This window comes from Scyliorhinus torazame, chromosome 16 (genome assembly GCF_047496885.1).
Source record: "Scyliorhinus torazame isolate Kashiwa2021f chromosome 16, sScyTor2.1, whole genome shotgun sequence".
Classification (NCBI taxonomy): Eukaryota; Metazoa; Chordata; class Chondrichthyes; order Carcharhiniformes; family Scyliorhinidae; genus Scyliorhinus; species Scyliorhinus torazame.
The window spans coordinates 159329708-159350216 of record NC_092722.1 but is presented as its reverse complement, the minus strand read 5'-3'; the positions used below and the strand labels follow the sequence as shown (position 1 = coordinate 159350216).

Here is a 20509-nt window from a genome sequence, read left to right as displayed (position 1 = left end):
GTGGATCAGGAGGAGCAGGTGACAAAGTCACAATTTTAAGAGATACGGGAGCTAGTCAATCTTTAATGGTAAGAGATGAGGAGTTATGTCGTTTGGGAAGAATGTTGCCAGAAAAGGTGGTAATATGTGGAATTCAGGGTGAGAGGAGTAGCGTTCCATTATATAAGGTAAGGTTGGAAAGTCCAGTGAAGACTGGTGAAGTGGTAGTAGGAGTAATAGAGAAATGATCTTGTCCAGGAATACAGTTTATGTTGGGTAATGCTGGATCGCAGGCGGGAGTGATGCCTTCTGTGGTTGATAAGCCAGTGGAAAATCAGACAACTGACTTGTTGAAGGATGAATATCCTGGGATTTTTCCGGATTGTGTAGTAACAAGGTCACAAAGTCACAGGTTAAGACAAGAGGAGAAGTCAAAGCGTGAAGATGACGTTGAAGTGCAATTATCAGAAACTATTAAAAAAATATATATATATATATTTTATTCAAGATTTTTGGCCAATCATAACAGTACGTAGTGTTTCTTTTACACAACAATAAAGCAATATAAATAACAGTGGCCAGTTTTAAACAAATAAATAAATAATATATAAACAAAAACAAAACTGAATGGCAACTGCCTTGTCCAAAATAAATACTCTCCAAAAATACAATCCAACAATCCAATATACAATTACCTATAACAAATACCTATACATATTATACATATACAATAACATCTCTGAGAGTCCGTCTGATTCCTCCTCCCCCCTGGGTTGCTGCTGTTGTCTACTTCTTTTCCATTCCCTCTATCTTTCTGTGAGGTAATCGACGAATGGTTGCCACCGCCTGGTGAACCCCTGAGCCGAACCCCTTAACACGAACTTAATCCGTTCTAACTTTATAAACCCTGCCATGTTGTTTATCCAGGTCTCCACACCCGGGGGTTTGGCTTCCTTCCACATTAACAATATCCTGCGCCGGGCTACTAGGGACGCAAAGGCCAACACGTCAGCCTCTCTCGCCTCCTGCACTCCCGGCTCTTCTGCAACCCCAAATATAGCCAACCCCCAGCTTGGTTCGACCCGGACCCCCACCACCTTCGAAAGCACCTTTGCCACCCCCACCCAGCACCCCTGTAGTGCCGGGCATGACCAGAACATGTGGGTGTGGTTCGCTGGGCCTCTCGAGCATCTCGCACACCTCTCCTCTACCCCAAAAAATTTACTAAGCCATGCTCCAGTCATATGCGCCCTGTGTAACACCTTAAATTGTATCAGGCTTAGCCTGGCACACGAGGACGATGAGTTTACCCTACGTAGGCCATCAGCCCACAGCCCCTCCTCAATCTCCTCCCCCAGTTCTTCCCATTTCCCTTTCAGCTCATCTACCATGATCTCCCCCTCGTCCCTCATTTCCCTGTATATGTCCGACACCTTACCCTCCCCCACCCATGTCTCTGAGATAACTCTATCCTGCACCTCCTGCGTCGGGGGCTGCGGGAATTCCCTCACCTGTTGCCTCGCAAAAGCCCTCAATTGCATGTACCGAAATGCATTCCCTTGGGGCAACCCATATTTTTCCGTCAGCGCTCCCAGACTCGCAAACGTTCCATCTACAAACAGATCTCTCAGTTGTACTACCCCAGCTCTTTGCCATGCTCCAAATCCCCCATCCATTCTCCCCGGAACGAACCTATGATTGTTTCTTATCGGGGACCGCACTGAAGCTCCTGTCCTTCCCCTATGCCGTCTCCACTGCCCCCAAATTTTCAATGTAGCCACCACCACCGGGCTTGTGGTGTATTTCTTTGGTGAGAACGGCAGCGGTGCTGTCACCATTGCTTGTAGGCTAGTCCCCCTGCAGGACGCCCTCTCCAATCTCTTCCATGCCGCTCCCTCCCCTTCTCTCATCCACTTACACACCATTGAAACATTGGCGGCCCAGTAGTACTCACTTGGGCTCGGTAGTGCCAGCCCCCCCCGTCCCTACTACGCTGCAAGAATCCCCTCCTCACTCTCGGGGTCTTCCCAGCCCACACAAAACCCATAATACTCTTCTCGATTCTTTTGAAAAAAGCCTTCGTGATCACCACCGGGAGGCACTGAAACACAAAAAGGAATTTCGGGAGGACCACCATTTTAACCGCCTGCACCCTACCTGCCAATGACAGGGACACCATTTCCCATCTCTTAAAGTCCTCCTCCATCTGTTCCACCAACCACGTTAAATTAAGCCTGTGTAATGTACCCCAATTCTTGGCTATCTGGATCCCCAAGTACCAGAAGTCCCTTGTTACCTTCCTCAACGGTAAATCTTCTATCTCTCTTCTCTGCTCCCCTGGATGCACCACAAACAACTCACTTTTCCCCATGTTCAGTTTATACCCTGAAAACTCCCCAAACTCCCCAAGTATCCGCATTATCTCTGGCATCCCCTCCGTCGGGTCCGCCACATATAGCAACAAATCATCCGCATACAGAGATACCCGGTGTTCTTCTCCCCCCCCCCCCCCCCTGAGTACTCCCCTCCACTTCCTGGAACCCCTCAATGCTATGGCCAGGGGTTCAATCGCCAGTGCAAACAATAACGGGGACAGAGGACATCCCTGCCTCGTCCCTCTATGGAGCCGAAAATAGTCAGACCCCCATCCATTCGTGACCACCCTCCCCATCGGGGCCCTATACAGCCACTGTACCCACCTGATATACTCATCCCCAAAACCAAATCTCCTCCGCACCTCCCACAAATAATCCCACTCCACTCTATCAAATGCTTTCTCGGCATCCATCGCCACCACTATCTCCGCTTCCCCCTCTGGTGGGGGCATCATCATTACCCCTAGCAGCCTCCGTATATTTGTATTCAGCTGTCTCCCCTTCACAAACCCAGTTTGATCCTCATGAACCACCCCCGGGACGCAATCCTCTATCCTCATTGCCATTACCTTGGCCAGAATCTTAGCGTCCACATTCAGGAGGGAAATGGGCCTGTAGGACCCGCATTGCAGCGGGTCTTTTTCCTTCTTTAGGAGGAGCGATATCGTTGCCTCTGACATAGTCGGGGGCAGCTGCCCCCTTTCCCTCGCCTCATTAAAGGTTCTCATCAGTAGCGGGGCCAGCAAGTCCAAATATTTCCTATAGAATTCAACTGGGAATCCATCTGGTCCCGGGGCCTTCCCCGCCTGCATGCTCCTAATCCCTTTCACTACTTCCTCCGTCTCAATCTGTGCTCCCAGTCCCACCCTCTCCTGCTCCTCCACCTTAGGAAATTCCAGCTGATCCAGAAAGCACATCATTCTCTCCTTCCCATCCGGGGGCTGAGCTTCATATAATCTTTCGTAAAATGCCTTGAACACTCCATTCACTCTCTCCGCTCCCCGCTCCATCTCTCCCTCCTCATCTCTCACCCCCCCCTTTCTCCCTCGCTGCTCCCCTTTTCCTCAGTTGGTGGGCCAGCAACCTGCTCGCCTTCTCCCCGTATTCGTACTGTACACCCTGTGCCTTCCTCCATTGTGCTTCTGCATTACCCGTAGTCAACAAGTCAAATTCTACAGTCCCTCCTCCGGTGCCTCCGCATATTGTCTGTCCACCCTCAGAAGTTCTTTCAACAACCCTCCCTTTCCCTACCCTCCTGCTTTCCTTTATGTGCCCTAATAGATATCAGCTCCCCTCTAACCACTGCCTTCAGCGCGTCCCAGACCACTCCCACCTGTACCTCCCCATTATCATTGAGTTCCAAGTACCTTTCAATACACCCCCTCACCCTTAAACACACCCCCTCATCTGCCAATAATCCCATGTCCATTCCCCAGGGTGGAAGCTGTTGTTTTTCTTCCCCTATCTCCAAGTCTACCCAATGTGGCGCATGATCCGAAATGGCTATAGCCGTGTACTCCGTCCCCGTCACCTTTGGAATCAGTGCCCTTCCCAAAACAAAAAAATCTATTCGTGAATAAACTTTGTGGACACAGGAGAAAAACGAAAACTCCTTACTCCTAGGTCTACTAAATCTCCAGGGGTCTACTCCTCCCATCTGCTCCATAAAGTCCTTAGCACCCTAGCTGCAGCCGGCCTCCTTCCGGTCCTGGACCACTATCTGTCCAGCCCTGGGTCCAGCACCGTATTAAAATCTCCACCCATTACCAACTTCCCCACTTCTAGGTCCGGGATTCGTCCTAACATACGCCTCAAAGTTGGCATCATCCCAGTTCGGGGCATACACGTTCACTAATACCACCGCCTCCCCTTGCAATTCGCCACTCACCATCACGTATCTGCCCCCACTATCCGCCACTATAGTCTTTGCCTCAAACTTTACCCGCTTCCCCACTAGTATGGTCACCCCCCTGTTTTTTTGCATCTAGCCCCGAATGAAACACCTGCCCCACCCATCCTTTGCGTAGTCTGACCTGGTCTATCAGCTTCAGATGCGTCTCCTGAAGCATAACCACATCTGCCTTAAGTTTCTTTAGGTGTGCGAGTACCTGTGCCCTCTTAATCGGCCCGTTCAGCCCTCTCACATTCCACGTGATCAACCGGGTTGGGGGGCTCTTAACCCCCTCCCTTGACGACTAGCCATCTCCTTTTTCAATCCAGCTCCTCACCCGGTTCCCACGTAGCCGTATCTCCCCCAAGCGGCGCCCCCCCCCCGCCCTGACCACCCCCCCCCCCCCATACCAGCTCCCCCTTCTCCCCAGCAGCAGCAACCCAATTAACCCCCCCCCTCCTCCGCTAGATCCCAAACTAGCGTAATTGCACCCCCCATGTTGCTCCCAGAAGTCAGCAAACTCTGGCCGACCTCGGCTTCCCCCCGTGACCTCGGCTCACACTGTGCGAGGCCCCCTCCTTCCTTCTTCCCTGTTCCCGCCATGATTACCATAGCGTGGGAACAAAGCCCGCTCTTCCCTTTTGGCCACGCCCCCAATGGCCGGCGCCCTCAGCTCCTCATCCTCCCTCTCTCCTCCCCCCCCACGACATGGGGATGAGAGAAAAGTTACAGGGTCGCAGGATTAACAACTTGGGAAGTCATCTCTTCCCTCTTTTTTCCCCACCTTCATCCCACATATTCACCCCCCCACTTTGTCCCAAACGTTCTTTTTCTGGCCCGCTCACTCCAGTTTCTCCTCGACAATAAATGTCCACGCCTCATCTGCCGTTTCGAAGTAGTGGTGTTTCCCTTGATGTGTAACCCACAGTCTTGCCGGTTGCAGCATTCCAAATTTAATCTTCCGTTTGTGCCGCACCGCCTTGGCCTGAGTAAAGCTTGCCCTCCTTCTCGCCACCTCCGCACTCCAATCTTGATATACACGGATCACCGCGTTCTCCCACCTACTGCTCCGAGTTTTCTTTGCCCATCTGAGGACCATCTCTCTGTCCTTATATCGGAGAAATCACACCACTATGGCTCGAGGAATTTCTCCAGCCCTCGGTCTTCGCGCCATAACTTGATAGGCTCCCTCCACCTCCAGCGGACCCGTCGGGGCCTCCGATCCCATTAACGAGTGCAGCATCGTGCCCACATATATGCCCCGACGTCCGCCCCTTCTACACCTTCGTGAAGACCAAGAATCCTTAAATTCTTCCTCCTCGCATTATTCTCCAGCACCTCCAGCCTTTCCCCACACCTTTTGTGTTGTGCCTCGTGCATCTCCGTTTTCACCACCAGGCCCTGTATGTCGTCCTCATTCTCAGCAGCCTTTGCCTTCACGACCCGAAGCTCCTGTTCCTGGGTCTTTTGCTCCTCCTTTAGCCCCTCAATCGCTTGTAATATCGGGGCCAACAGCTCCTTCTTCATCTCCTTTTTAAGCTCTTCCACGCAGCGTTTCAAAAACTCGTGTTGTTCAGGGCCCCATATTAAACTGCATCCTTCCGACGCCATCTTGCTTTGTGCCTGCCTTCCTGGCCGCTGCTCTAGAGGATCCACCGCAATCCGGCCACTTTCCTCTCTTTTTTCCATACGTGTCCAGGGGGGATTCCCTTCTGGATTACTGCACAGTGTTTTTTGCCGTTAAAATTGCCGTTGGGGCTTCTATCAAGAGCCCAAAAGTCCGTTCCACCGGGAGCTGCCGAAACGTGCGCCTTAGCTGGTCATCGCCACACCCGGAAGTCATCAGAAACTATTTTTGATCAATGGTTGAAAAAGAACAAGAACAGGTGGAGGATGAGGCGGGTAGTTTTAGTTCAGGAAAATTGGCGGGGTTACAACAGAAAGATGTAGAAATAAAGTGGAAGAGGAATTGGAGTGTATACCAGAGTGTTATTACCGTAAAAGTGATGTCTTGATGAGAAAATGGAGACCTTTACATATGCAGGCGGATGAAAAGTGGGCAGAGGTTCATCAAGTAGTATTGCCGGTAGGGTATAGAAAGGAGGTGTTGCGAGTTGCACATGAGGTACCAGTGGGAGGTCATTTGGGAATAAGGAAAACTCGAACTAAAATCAAGAAATATTTTTATTGACCTGGACTAATAAAGATGTAGTTAAATTTTGTCAATCATGTCACACATGTCAAGTGATAGGGAAACCTCGAGCAGTGATAAAACCAGCGCCCTTAATACCCATTCCAGCATTTGAGGAACCTTTTACAAGGGTCCTAATTGATTTTGTAGGACCGCTTCCTAAAACGAAAAGTTGGAATCAATATCTTTTGACGATAATGGATGTATCTACTAGATTTCCAGAGGACATTTCCACACGTAATATTACAGCTAAAAAGATTGTGGAGGAGTTACTTAAATTCTTTACTAGATATGGACTACCCACAGAAATACAATCGGATCAAGGATCAAATTTTACCTTGGTTATTCAAAGAAGTTATGGATAGCTTAGGAATAAAACAATTTAAATCAACCAACATCCAGAATCGCAGGGAGCATTAGAAAGGTGGCATCAGACATTAAAGACAATGTTGAGGGCTTATTGTCACGATTATCCAGAGGATTGGGATAAAGGAATTCCATTCGTACTGTTTGCAATTAGGGATGCACCTAATGAGTCAACCAAATTCAGTCCTTTTGAACTAATTTTTTGTCATGAGGTAAGTGGACCACATAAATTGATTAAGGAAAAATTGGTGAGTGAGAAACCAGAACTTACATTATTGGATTACGTGTCAAATTTTAGGGAACGATTAAATAGAGCAGGTGAATTGGCTAGACAACATTTAAAAGTTGCACAAAATGGGATGAAACGGGTAGCGGACAAGATATCCAAAGTTTACAGTTTTGCCTGTGGAGATAAAGTTTTAGTATTCTTACCAGTGGTCGGTGAACCTTTAAAAGCTAGGTTTTGTGGACCGTATCAGATTGAAAGGAAATTAAGTGAGGTGAATTATGTGGTAAAAAACACCAGATAGAAGGAAGATTCACCGAGTGTGTCATGGGAATATGCTTAAAGGGTACTTTGAAAGGGAAGGAGAGAAAAAGGAGGAGGTTTTAATGATTCTAACTCAGTGACAAATCAAATCCAGATGACTGTGAATACCTCAAATTAAATTGGAAAATGAGGATGTTCTTAAAAATTGGGATATATTGTTGAGTTACCTTCTGGAGGAAAAACAAACTGACCTGAAAGAGTTATTGATATCACATGGGCAAGTTTGTAGAGATAAATTGGGAAGTACTAAAATGGATATACGTGATGTAGATGTGGGAAATGCTGTTTCAATCAAACAACATCCAGACAGACTTAAACCCTTTAAAATTGGCACAGGTTAACAAAGAGATTGAGAGTATGCTTAAAAATAGCATAATTAAAGTGGGTTGCAGCCAATGGAGCTCACCCACAGTGATGGTACCAAAACCAGATGGTACTGAAGGGTTGTTTGTGGACTATAGAAAGGTTAATGCAGTTACAAGAATGGACTCTTATCCTATCCCCCGTTTGGAGGATTGCATTGAGAAAGTGGGACAATCAGCTTTTATTTCCAAACTGGTTTTCATTAAAGGTTACTGGCAGGTACCTTTATCCGAAAGGGCGAAGGAGATTTCGGCTTTTGTGACTCCAGATGGTATATACGAATTCAAAGTTATGCCATTTGGCATGAAAAACGCACTAGCCACATTTCAACGGTTAACTAACAAACTTGTTTCAGGATTACCCAATTGTGCGGTATGCATCGACGATCTGGTAATTTTCAGCCAGACATGGAAAGAATATTTGAAACATCTGATGATGGAGTTATTCGATCGACTTCAGGAGGCGAGTTTGGTGATAAACCTAGCCAAAAGTGAATTTGGAAAAGCCCAAGTCACTTTCCTTGGCCATACAATCGGACAGGGTCGAATGGTCACACGGGATGTGAAACCAACAGTTATTGAGGAGTTTCCGATACCCTCGACGAAAGGAAATAATGCGAGTTCTTGGCATGAGTGGATTTGATCGAACATTTGTGCAAAGGTTTTGGAGCGTGGTTGCTCCACTGATGGTCTTGCTGAAGAAACGTTGAAAATTTCAGTGGACAGCAGACTTTCAACGGGCATTTGACTGCCTGAAAGCTCTGATAACCAATGCTCCTTGTTGGAGAATTACAAGGGACTCTGATCAGATACAACTAAAGTATCTGATTTTAAAGAGACCTGCCGAGGCATAGAGAAATGGATGGATCGTGCAGAGACCTTCTTGTTCAAAGAGACTGTCAATCGAGAAGGATTCCTGTTGGAGGAAAAAGGAAAAAAAATGGACTATATTATTATACCTGTTTGCGTGTGTTTTTTTTAAAACCACAAAGTATATTTACTGTGTGCATTTCTTAAAGGATAGCGAAAAGGTGAAAAATGAAACCATCTTGAAGTTGATGGTTTATTTTTTTTTTCTTGTGGGCAGTTGTCATGAGAATGTCACATTTACGAAATGTTTGGCTGCTCATATTACTGCAGTGATGTCAGAGTGTGGGTGGAGCTGGGCTGTCTGTCAGCTTTTTACTTTCGTTTTAGGCTGTTTGCTGCAGGGTGTGTTTTAGTTTTGTTTTCAGAGCTGGATAGCTGCAGTCTCAGCCAGAAGGTGTATTAGAATCTCTCTCTAACCTAAAGACTGTAAATTGATGCTGGTGATTTAAAACTAATAACAGTAATGACTTTAACCTGATGCGCTTCTGGTAAAAGTGTTTTAAGTCTTATGGATGTTAAAAGGAAAGCTTAAAGGATTCCTTCATGTATTATTCTTTGGGGGTTGTATTTGACTTAATGGTTGCTAAGATGTTCACTATGTTTTAAAAAGGTTAACTTGAGTTCATAGAATAAACATTGTTTTGCTTTAAAAAAAATACTTTTCTATTTCTGCTCTACCACACCTGTAGAGTGGGCCATGTGCTCCCCATACCACAATCTAGTAAAAGTTGTGGGTCAGATGAACTCCATGATACACTTTGGAGTTCTCTAAACCCTGGCCCATAACACACTCCTAAAGCATTGAAAGGAAACAAGTACAAATTTGAACAGCTTATCACAGCATCAAGACATCCCAAGGAACATAAGTTGAATTACCTCCTCGGCATAAACAATGTAAAAGAAAACTTTAATTTTCATAACCTAAGCACCTTACAGCCAACAATAATAATCGTTATTGTCACAAGTAGGCTTACATTAACACTGCAATGAAGTTACTATGAAAAGCCCCTAGTCGCCACATTCCGGCACCTGTTCAGGGACACCGAGGGAGAAATCAGAATGTCCAAATTACCTCACAGCACGTCTTTTGGGACTTGTGGGAGGAAACTGGAGCACCCGGAGGAAACTCACGCAGGCACAGAGAGAACATGCAGACTCCGCACAGACAGTGGGAATCGAACCTGGGACCCTGGAGCTGTGAAGCAATAGTGCTTACCACTCTGCTACCGTGTTGTCCGTAAAGTATTTTGCTCGTGACGTCACTGTAGTAATGTAGGAACAGATGCAGCCAGCTTGAATACTGCAAAATCTGAGAAACAGCCATGTGACTGATCAGATTTAGTTTTTTTCAGTGATGTTGACTGAAAGATAATTACTGGATAGGACTCTAGAAGAAATCCCCATTTTATTGTTTGATCATAGTGCATGGACCTTTTATACCCAGTGTAGGGATTTCACGTTTCATCTGAAACACTGATCCTCTGACAACACAGTACGCTGGCTGTACTGTACAGAATTATCGGACTGGATTTTGAACTCCGCGACGGTGCAGAACTTGAACTCTCAAATCTGACAGAAGCAACAGAACTATGACTGAGCCATGACTAATATTAGTATAAACCCAAGTCCTCCTGGCCTCTTGCCTTTTAGTTATACAAAAAACCCACTTCAAAATTATCTTTTCTCATTCTTTTAACTATCATACAACTTCAGAGGCTTTTTTTTTTAGAAAAGCCCTGATCTTGCAGACTTTGATCATAGCTTAATCCCCAGCCATTAAGGATCAGCCTTATGACTCTTCTCTGCACTGCCTTTAGCACTTGCATCTCTCCTTTTATTTCAAGCCAAATAAAGATGTATTCTGACGATAACAGTATCCAAGTTGATCCAAGTTTTTCCAATTTGTATTTCACTGGTTTGGTTAATTAATTCAGTGTTTCATTGCACTTTTGATTTGTGCTCGCATTTGTTAGGCATCGCCTATTGATACTTTAGAAAAATGCTTCCAGCATTGAGTGTTTCTTCCTGTCCATTTGAAAACAGGCAATCTTTTTAACTTGTGTGGAAGTTATTATGGTCCATGGTAGGATAGTAGAAGCTTCAGTCTGAAACTAAATTATTCATTGTAAAATAGGCGTTTAAGTCCTTATTTTGAAGGGAACTGTTCACTGGGATTGGCACACAATCAGAAACACAAGGACAATTATTTGTTGATTTGTGCTTTGATTCTTATTTTAATCGTACATCATGGGGTGAATTCTCCACTGGTGGGATTCTCCGTTCCGCTGGCAATGCACTCCCGTCCGTGGGTTTCCCAGTGGCGTGGGGTAGCCACAATGGGAAATCCCATTGGCTAGTGGCAAGAACGGAGAATCCCTCTGCCGGCGGCAACGTGACCCCGTGGAACACGTGGCTGGGGAGCTGGAGAATTCGTCCCGTGTGTTTTGAGACCGTTTGGGGAGAAATATTTAAGCAGTAATTGGCATTCCATTCCAATGATGATAGGAGGAAGGTGAGATGAAGCTACACGTGTAACTCCCTGATAAATCTTATGTAATCAAACTAATGGGGAAGGAGGGAGCAGGAGATGATGATTATTCACATATTTGGCTATTAAATTGGACTTTAAAAAAATTGTCTTTGGTGACCTCTAATATCACTTGGGGATCCTTCACATAATGCCATGTAAATGTACAAAGCTGTAAATTTAAGGTTTTTATGGAAGTACACAAAGTTCATGTAGCAGTCCGGGAAAGTCCTATAACCGCACAAATTTTGACTTGCTTATTTTCACAAATATCCCAGATTTGTGTGTGTATGGGAAACCGGAGGTGACAGTACACTGAAAACAAAGATAACAGTTATGGTAGCCATACTGACAAACTAAGAAAAAGCTTAGGAGGGGTAGAAGGGTGCGATTTACCATGAGACTCTGAGACCGCTATTATATTTTATGGATTTTTGCACTATATAATTGTCGTGGTTCAGTGCCCAAGACCACTTCAGAAAAAGCTTTTGGTTGCCCAAGAATCCAGGGTTCCAACAAAGGGCGTTTTTCACCTTATTTTGGCTTCTTTGTTTATCATGTTCTTGACTTCACTAGAAAATGGCTTAGGCTAAACTGGCAAATGTAGGCAGAAATAAAAACGCAATCTCCTGGAGTAAGTAGAACAGTATATCTTGGTCACTGTTGTTCTAAACCACAATGTACATTCATTTTGAAGTCCCCCACCCCCTCCGGTTCCTGGAAGCTTTCCAGTCTGGCCTGATTTTGAAGGTTTCATATCGGCTTCTTGTTCTGACATGCTACCATTATAGGACGGGATTTTCTGCCCAAACCGCAGCATGTATTACGGAGGATGCCTGTCATTGTCCGGCGGCGGCATATTCTGATCCCACTTTGTCAATGGGGTTTCCAGTTGAATGCACCCCTCACCGCTAGGAAACCCTCAGCAGGAGTTTGCTGTCAGCGGTACCAGAAGATCCTGCCAGCGTAAACGACCAGAAAGTTCCGGTCATGCTTTCCAAAAAATGTCTCGGACTAGATGAATAACGCCTTCAAAAGAGCCGCCAATAAAACATATTCAAATATTATGATCGCTGTGGAGACTGATAACTTTTCAAAAGAGTTTGAATTCCAAGTGATGGACTGAAAGTGAGTGGCACATTAGCGCAGTGGTTAGCACTGTTTCTGCACAATGCCGAGGTCCCAGGTTCGATTCCCGGCTTGGGTCACTGTCTGTGCGGAATCTGCGTGTTCTCCCCATGTCTGCGTGGGTTTCCTCCGGGTGCTCCGGTTTCCTCCCAAAAGACATGCTGTTAGGCAATTTGGACATTCTGAATTCTACCTCAGTGAATCAGAACAGGTGCTGGAGTATGGTGACTAGAGGCTTTTCATAGTAACTTCATTGCACTATTAATGTAAGCCTACTTGTGACAATAAGATTATTATTAAATTAAAGGAACCACTTGGTCGGGTTCAATTTTCAAGACTTTTACTGGAACAAACTAATATGTTTGTTTTTGAGTTCAGTGGCAAACCTCTATTTTGTTTGATAGCCAAAATAAAACTAATTCCAGAACTATTTTATTAAAATAAATTAGGGCATGTTTTTCTGATATCAAGCTATGACAGAAAAAAAAACATCCCTAATCAGATCAAATAAATGTTTTTTTCCCCCACAACCCTTTCAGTCATATGTTTTGTTTCAGAATATTAACAGTAACACAACTTGTGGAGTTCAGTCAGCTTATATGCATTTCCCTTTAGAAATTGGAATCTAATTTTTCAAATGATTCGAGCGTTGATTTGCCAAGCATTCATTCAATTTTTTAAATAATCTACTCCCATTATTCTTGGTTTTTTTTCACCCTGTCCTATTAGTTGTTTTTATTCATTAACGGGATGTGTGCGTCGCTGATTAGGCCAGCATTTATTGCCCACCCCTAGGTGCCCTTCAGAAGGTGGTGGGGAGTTGCCGCCTTGAACCGCTGCAATCCTTGTGCGGTTAAGGAGGGAATTCCAGGATGTTGCGACAGTGAAGGAGCGGCGATATATTTCCAAGTCAGGGTGGTGAGTGACTTAGAGGAAAACCTCCAGGTGGTGGTGTTCCCAGGTATCTGTTGCCCTTGTTCTTCTAGATGATAGTGGTCATGAGTTTGGAAGGTGCTATCTAAGGAAATTTGGTGAGTTACTGCAGTGCACCTTGTAGATCGTAAACATGGCTGCCACTGTTTGTTAGTCGTGGAGGGTTTGAATGTTTGTGGAAGAGGGGGGGAGGGGGGCAATCAAGTGGACTGCTTTGTCCTGGATGGTGTCAAGCTTCTTGAGCTTATTGGAGCTGCACTCATCCAGGCAAGTGGAGTATTCCATTACACTCCTGACTTGTGCCTTGTAAATGGTCGGCAGGGTTCGTGGGTCAGGAGGGGAGTTACCCTCCCTAGGATTTCTAGTCTTTGACCTGTCCTGGTAACCACAGTATTAATGTGGCTGTCCAGTTCAGTTTCTGATCAATGGCAACCTCCAGGATGTTGATTCATTTTGGCGCAACTTGACCACGATTGTAATGATGAGGATGTGATGTAAGGATGTTATTGCAGTATGTTTACAGGAAAAAAATGTACTTTTTAAAATTAAACATCAAATTCTTCTAGCTCTGGAAATTATAATGAATATTGAAACTCCTAAGAGTTATAAATATAGCTGTAAGCTACCAGTAAATCGAATATGTAATTAGCAAAATTACAATAGTGAAACGTTACAAGGTTGTGTTACAGTCTTGTGGAAACTCATAGCGGTTTGTACAGTAGGAAACTGCAGTCGACTTTCTCTGAAATCGAATTTGCCCATTGGAAATTGTTGTTAACCTTCGCCATAAAATAGAAAAACATGAAGTTTGTTCAGTATTTCAGAATTTTGGAACTTGCAGCCACTGACTAAAACAAAGGAAGAGCTTTTCTTATCCGTCACTTCTTTCAAGCAGCTGGCACTTTGAAGAAAGATGGTGTTTTTCCCCCTGAAACAGAACCAAAATTACAAGGAAGATTGGAGAAATTGTGTACTGCAATTAACTCCCAGTTTAAAATCTGCAAAAAGATGAAACTCACTGAGAAATTAGTTACAAATATCGGCGATTGCATTTTTTTTTTTTTTTGTTAATTTTTTCAAAAAAAAAATCTAAAAAACATTTTGGGATGAGATTTATACCCAAGGTAATGTGGAATCTTGTGTGCATTCTGGTGTGTTATGAGGATTTGAACTCTGCTTGAATAGAATATCTGATATGAGTGGGCAGCACGGTAGCATTGTGGATAGCACAATTGCTTCACAGCTCCAGGATCCCAGGTTCGATTCCGACTTGGGTCACTGTCTGTGCGGAGTCTGCACATCCTCCCCGTGTCTGCGTGGGTTTCCTCTGGGTGCTCCGGTTTCCTCCCACAGTCCAAAGATGTGCGGGTTAGGTGGATTGGCCATACTAAATTGCCCATAGTGTCCAAAAGTGCCCTTAGTGTTGGGTGGGGTTACTGGGTTATGGGGATAGGGTGGAGGTGTGGACCTTGGGTAGGGTGCTCTTTACAAGAGCCGGTGCAGACTCGATGGGCCGAATGGCCTCCTTCTGCACTGTAAATTCTATGATCTATGAGTAAACTAATTCATGAATTATCGGTGTTAAGTAAATGATTTGTAATTTGCTAAATTAAGTTTTGGAAGTATTCTGAAAGTAAAAGGGTTTCAGATTTTCTACCTAATCTTATTTTTGGCCAAGTCATTGCAAACCTGGTCCCATGTCACCAGTGGTGGTGATGCTCTGCAACTGATGGCTGTAATGTGCAAGAGCAGACCGTGGTAAATCATGAAAATGTTTATTTTGCCTCACAACCATACTGATGATTGAAGCTCAGGCATGTTTGGAGGATCACGAAAACCAGCATGTACTGCGCTGCTCAGAGATGCAATATGTTAGTGTAGCAGTATGATCTTTACATGAGAGATTTGTAAACGGTGGGGACTTAGGTGGTGGAGGATGAAACTCATTGGGATGTAGCGAAACTAATTATGGAGGACAGAATGTAGATTAGCAAATGGGATGGATCATGAGTAGGGGAGGGGTTTGACTAGCTGTCATGAGATTTATGGCTGTATTGAACAGTGATGATTCAGAGATATAACAGAAACCCTATAAATTGTGAAAGTGTCATGTTTTGCCAGCAGTTATATTAGACAATTCAATCTGTAATAATGACTAACTGCTGGTTGGGACTCTTCAGTTGTTAAAAGGGTCAGAATTTTTTATTTTCTCTTAGTGGGATTGTTGAAATAAACTGCTTTCCAATGTGGATGCTAAGTGCAATGAACTCTAGGATTAACTACATTTCCCAGTAATTAAGTAAAGGTTTAGAATCTTTGTTCTTTGCATCAAGAAATCCCCCAACATCGAACTGGATGGCAAGTTGACACTCTCAAATTATTTTACAGCATTGTCTAGTAATTTAATAGGAAAAGCATTACTTGCTCTTGCATAATTGCCGGGACAGCGACAGTCTCTCGGCAGTCCGGCATTCTTCTAGTCTACCATTGCCAACCACTCAATTTACAGAGTTGTCAGAAAAGTTACAGTTTATGATGTCAAGTGACTTGATTTCAATATTTTGTAGGGTTATATGTGGAAAAATGCAGCAAGGTCAAATCTTGCCAGAGAATCGCTGAACATTTCTAATGACGGTTTGTGACTACATACGTATTGCCTGTGTTTACATGGTACTTTTATATGGAAAGTCTTAGACTCCATAATTCCATATGAATCATTCTAGTTGTATTTTTAAGGTTAACACTGGTGTCAAAAAATAACAGTTTTAAGCAGGTGGATTTCATGTGTATTATGATTTTATTTTTACTGAGGATGATAAAATAAGTGCACATATTTTAATGGCAGATGGTGCACTATGGTTCCTTTATGTTATAAACAATACAGAGAGAAGCCTGACAGAAACACAAATTTAACATAAATCCCCAGATGGTAATCAGGAATGGGAATTCTGTTTGAAGCTTTGGTTTATTTCCCTCTCACTACCTGTTTCCAAGAGGTATGAGGCCACATTTTCTTGCCATATCCTCGTTGAAATCGGTTAGTTCAGCAAAGACCAGAGATGAAGCATCCATGGGTTATACTTGCATTTTATTCCTCAACACATCTTAATGTTGCATTATCTCAGTCATTGAGCTTTCTGCACCATTCAGTGCTCAAGTTTAGAGGTAAAGGCATGGATAAGAGTTCCAGCAACGAGTGAAGTGCGGCAGCGGCCGAGTCGCATAATGTTATTATGGTGTTAGTGATGGTGCAGATATGTGGTTTTAAATTTATCTTTGGAGTCCAAGAGCACACAAGTTCTGATTCGTCTGATTCAGCGTTGAATGGCTGCCAAGGAGAGCAATGGAGTCAGAAGCTAGGGCATGAAGCTTGTAATATGATATCCTGTGAGATCATCTAAAATGTTTGTTCAGAATTTACCCAGATCTCTTACTTGTGTAATGTGGGTATTTGCAGTGATTGATCAGAAAGTAATTTAAATCTCTGAATTATGCCTAACCTGGTCCCATGTCTATGGAAAGCAGGTATTTTCTTGAGCAACATTTTTTGAGCATATGCTTGAAGACCGGTTGATAGTCGTAACAGACAATCTCCTGGACAAAACGAAAAACTTCTTTAAAAATGCTTTTGGTCAGTGACTTATGTGTTTTATTAATGGGTCTAAAATCATGATTCTGACTTGTCTTAACAGTCATTAATGCAGGAATGAGGAAGTACTTTCTGCAAGCCAATGATCAGCAGGACTTGGTTGAGTGGGTGAATATACTGAACAAAGCTACCAAGATCACAGTAAGTACACCTCGTTCAGGTGTCACTATAATGCAGCCATTAAGTGAGGAACAAATATAAACTGGTGTTGGCATATTCTATTTTAGCTTCAGTTCCTTTCTTTCATTGGTACATTAGAATTTAAAGTAATTTCCAATCATGTGTTAAGAATATATTTTATAAAAATGTATTTTTCCTTGCTATCATTTGCAAGTGTTTTTTTTAGTAACAGCAAAATAATTACTGCATTGATAATTTGGCATGATGTGACAGCACGGTGGCATGCAATTTAAGTACTAACAAGATGATTCATTTGTTTAAACATGTCCTTTGCAGCTTCAGCAATATTCACGTGAAGTTAAGGTAATATATAGTTTAAAAAGACAAATTTGCGATAGAAGGAAAGTAATTACTTTTGGTTGTGCGAGGTATAAATATAATTGTTGACTGGCATGCAATGTACTATTTTGGACATACCATAAAACCACTTTTGAAGAAGGTTTCACCACTGATCTATAAATTTAGGTCATTGGAAGCCTGAAGAATGCCAGCATTTGTTATGTGCCTGCCAAAATCTAGGAATGGAAATCTTCTCACTGAGTTCTATTCTGAGGTTAGGGCACATTGTTCAGACTAGTAGCAAAAATCTTACTTTGTGTCTGACGATGTCAACTTGATACATGTACGGGATGATTAAATGAGAAAATGCTAATCAAACCAAAAATTCACAAAACTCTATGAAAATAATTGTATTTTGATGAATTTGTTTTGTAAGTCTTGACTAAAATGGAAGTCTTGATCAAGGCATTTAAAATCAAGTAATACCTAGGAAAAGTAATTTTAGTTCAAAAGAAATCCAGCTGTACCTTGGGGGGGGGGCACTAGGGTTAGGGGGGAAAACTATCAGCAGAAATTTGTCCGTTATTAAAATGCAAACTATGCTAATTTTATTCCTGAGCTGAAAGACCATCAGTCAGGCCTTGTCCCCAGCTAGATCATTCAGATGATGTGAATTATGTTGCTTCTCAGAAGTGTAAATTGTACAAATTTCAAGTTTTTGCAAGCAAACCTGAATAGTCAGATGCACAAAGCTTTTGACTTTCCAGTTCAATTCCGTGTTTATCGTTTGGAGATATCTATCTTTGGAATTTCACATGGGTTGGGCAAGTTAGAACATTTATTGTTTCACTGCTTGGTTGAACCCTGCCAAGTGTGTTGGGGTGAAAGTGACACTTCTCATATTTCAGCATCATACTGCACAGTTCATGCTTTGGCTGATATCTTATGTAACATTGAATATTTGCTGTCAATTAACTAGTGACATAAGATTTTGAGTTTTGCTTTGTTTTGCTATTTTTAAAAAAATCTCTCAATTCAAGTTAAACTAATTTAAATGGATTAAGTGATTATAACTTAAAAGCTTTGTAGGCATCGAGTAAAATTATCCTGGTCAGTTTTATAAAGAAGGCTTGACAATTTGTTTGTTCTAGGGATTGTATTTTAGAGGTGGCAACCTTTGCACTAAAATGTATTCGTTTTCTGCATTTTTTCTCTGAACTTTTGAATGACAGAAGAGCTTGGTTGCTAAATGTATGGCAGTTTTGCCAATGTTACATTTGCTAATGTTTGAAATAACGGGTGAGTTAGAAATTCAAAATAATTCATCATAAAAGTGATTTGAATTTTTGTCACGTGTGGGTAAAAATAGAGGCTTCTTGTCACAGCAAAAAAAAAAGCAACATCCCACACACTTGAATTTCAGAATTCGTTGAATATAATACATTCTCTTATGATGTCTTTGAAGTTGTTGACTTGCATTGTCTCATTCCCCATTTGCCCCAGATTAGGAACAGATCTCTTGTATACATCATAGATATCAGCTTCCCAGCATTCGTCATCTGAATGACGTGCTGAGAAGGGTTTCCAAGAATTTTAGCTAATGATCTTGATTTTGTTTTTGAGATGAAATGCTCGAAAATTCAACTCTTAGAGGGGAGAGTTGACTTTCTATTTTACTCTATTTTACTAGTTTCAACTGTGAATATTATTGCTGTAGATTCCCAAGTTATGTAGATTTATGATTTCTAAAATGTTTGCTTTGTGAACATATGCAATGCTTCTAAAACCTCTGACCCAATCTCTCCTATCCAAAACCGTTGGGAATTCACCAGGGTGGCACAGTGAGCAATTCACAAATGAATTTGTGTAGGTAGGCATCATTAAAATACAGAGCATCATATTTTTCAGATTGCAGAAAATCGCAATGCCACTCTTAACAAATGATACACTTTTGACATTGAAGGCTTCTGTTATATTTTTTATTGTGAAATAGTTGCTGGTGTTGGAATCTGGTGGGAATGCTTGAGTTTCTCTTAAAATGAAAATTACACAGCCATTAAATTACTAACTTGCTTCTTGAATTATACTGCCACTTTTGCATTGAAATTCACCCAAAACGTGGTACAAATGGCCAAATGCTGAAAACCTAATAACTAAAACGAAAAAGACTGGAGCATGTAGAGCAATAGAGGTCAACCACTTGTTATAGGGTTAAGACTTTTTATCATGACTGGAAAATATTATTGATGAACAGCGTTTCAAAAAGAACAGACTAGAGTGGGAGGCAGGGAGGAAAAGGGTAGATAAAGCACATTGGGCTGGGGGGGATAGAATTACCTGCACAGTATTAAATCCGTCTTCCATTCTCTGCTTACCCAAAGCCCTGCTACCCTATTTTATCAAATGCCAGTTTCTGCTAACATTCCACCCCAAAATTGCTGGTGCACAATCGATTCCTGATTCCTCATTTGCTCAAATGTAGGCAGCAGATCTCTTTCAGACGTTATAACTAGTAATGTCCTTGCTTTGTTTAACTAGGAAGAGAAGCAGTAAACATTGAAATAATGCAAGTTTGAAATTACTGTTCCCTTACATGTTATAATTTTCATTCACATATTTAATTCATTTCATGGGTTCATCCCACAATATCCCCAAAGTATGTTTTGTTGACTGTGGCTTTTCATGCAGTCCTCCTTTCATCCCACCATTGGCAAATGGTGATGATCCAGACAACCTGTGTTCAGATAACACTATGGCACTTGGGAATTTTAATTCATTTTTTAAAAAGCTTCAAAAATCTCTAAAAATGACCATGAATTTGTTCGTGTTGTTAAAAATCCAATTGGTTCACTAATGTCCTTCAGCAATGGAATTCTGAAGCTTCTTGTTTCTCATGTGTGACCCCTGACCTATAGTAATGTGGTTGATTCTTAACGGTACTCTGAAGTGGCCTAGAATCAAGTTTTTATTTGAGCTTTTGGTTTATGTTTCTGCTGTGAAAGGAATTTTGTTTTTGAGGTGCAAGCATGGTGCAGAGCACCCGTGTTGACCCCTTATTACTTTGGCATTGGGATTGGTAATGAAATATTGCAAATTGATCTTTTATAAATATGATCTAATTAATAAATTCAGCATTGAAAAACATTCTGAAATATGTTTGTGCTATTTACCTCTGTTAACAAATTATTTATTACCTGCACAACATTCAGTGACCAGTAAGAGATCACAT

The 20509-nt window shown here is 42.6% G+C and overlaps 1 protein-coding gene across 9 annotated transcripts in view; it reads left to right on the top strand.

Moving 5' to 3' along the window:
• Positions 1-20509, top strand: part of LOC140393171 (pleckstrin homology domain-containing family A member 1-like) — a 123597-nt gene that overhangs the window by 47001 nt on the left and 56087 nt on the right. For 5 of the 9 annotated variants that reach the window (XM_072479301.1, XM_072479303.1, XM_072479299.1 and 2 more), the window contains exon 5: positions 16865-16962. In XM_072479301.1, coding sequence (XP_072335402.1) covers positions 16865-16962 — 98 coding nt within the window. Of the gene's footprint in view, positions 1-16864; positions 16963-17277; positions 17305-20509 lie in introns of all 9 variants that reach the window. The other 4 variants (XM_072479297.1, XM_072479300.1, XM_072479298.1 and 1 more) reach the window with 1 other exon arrangement.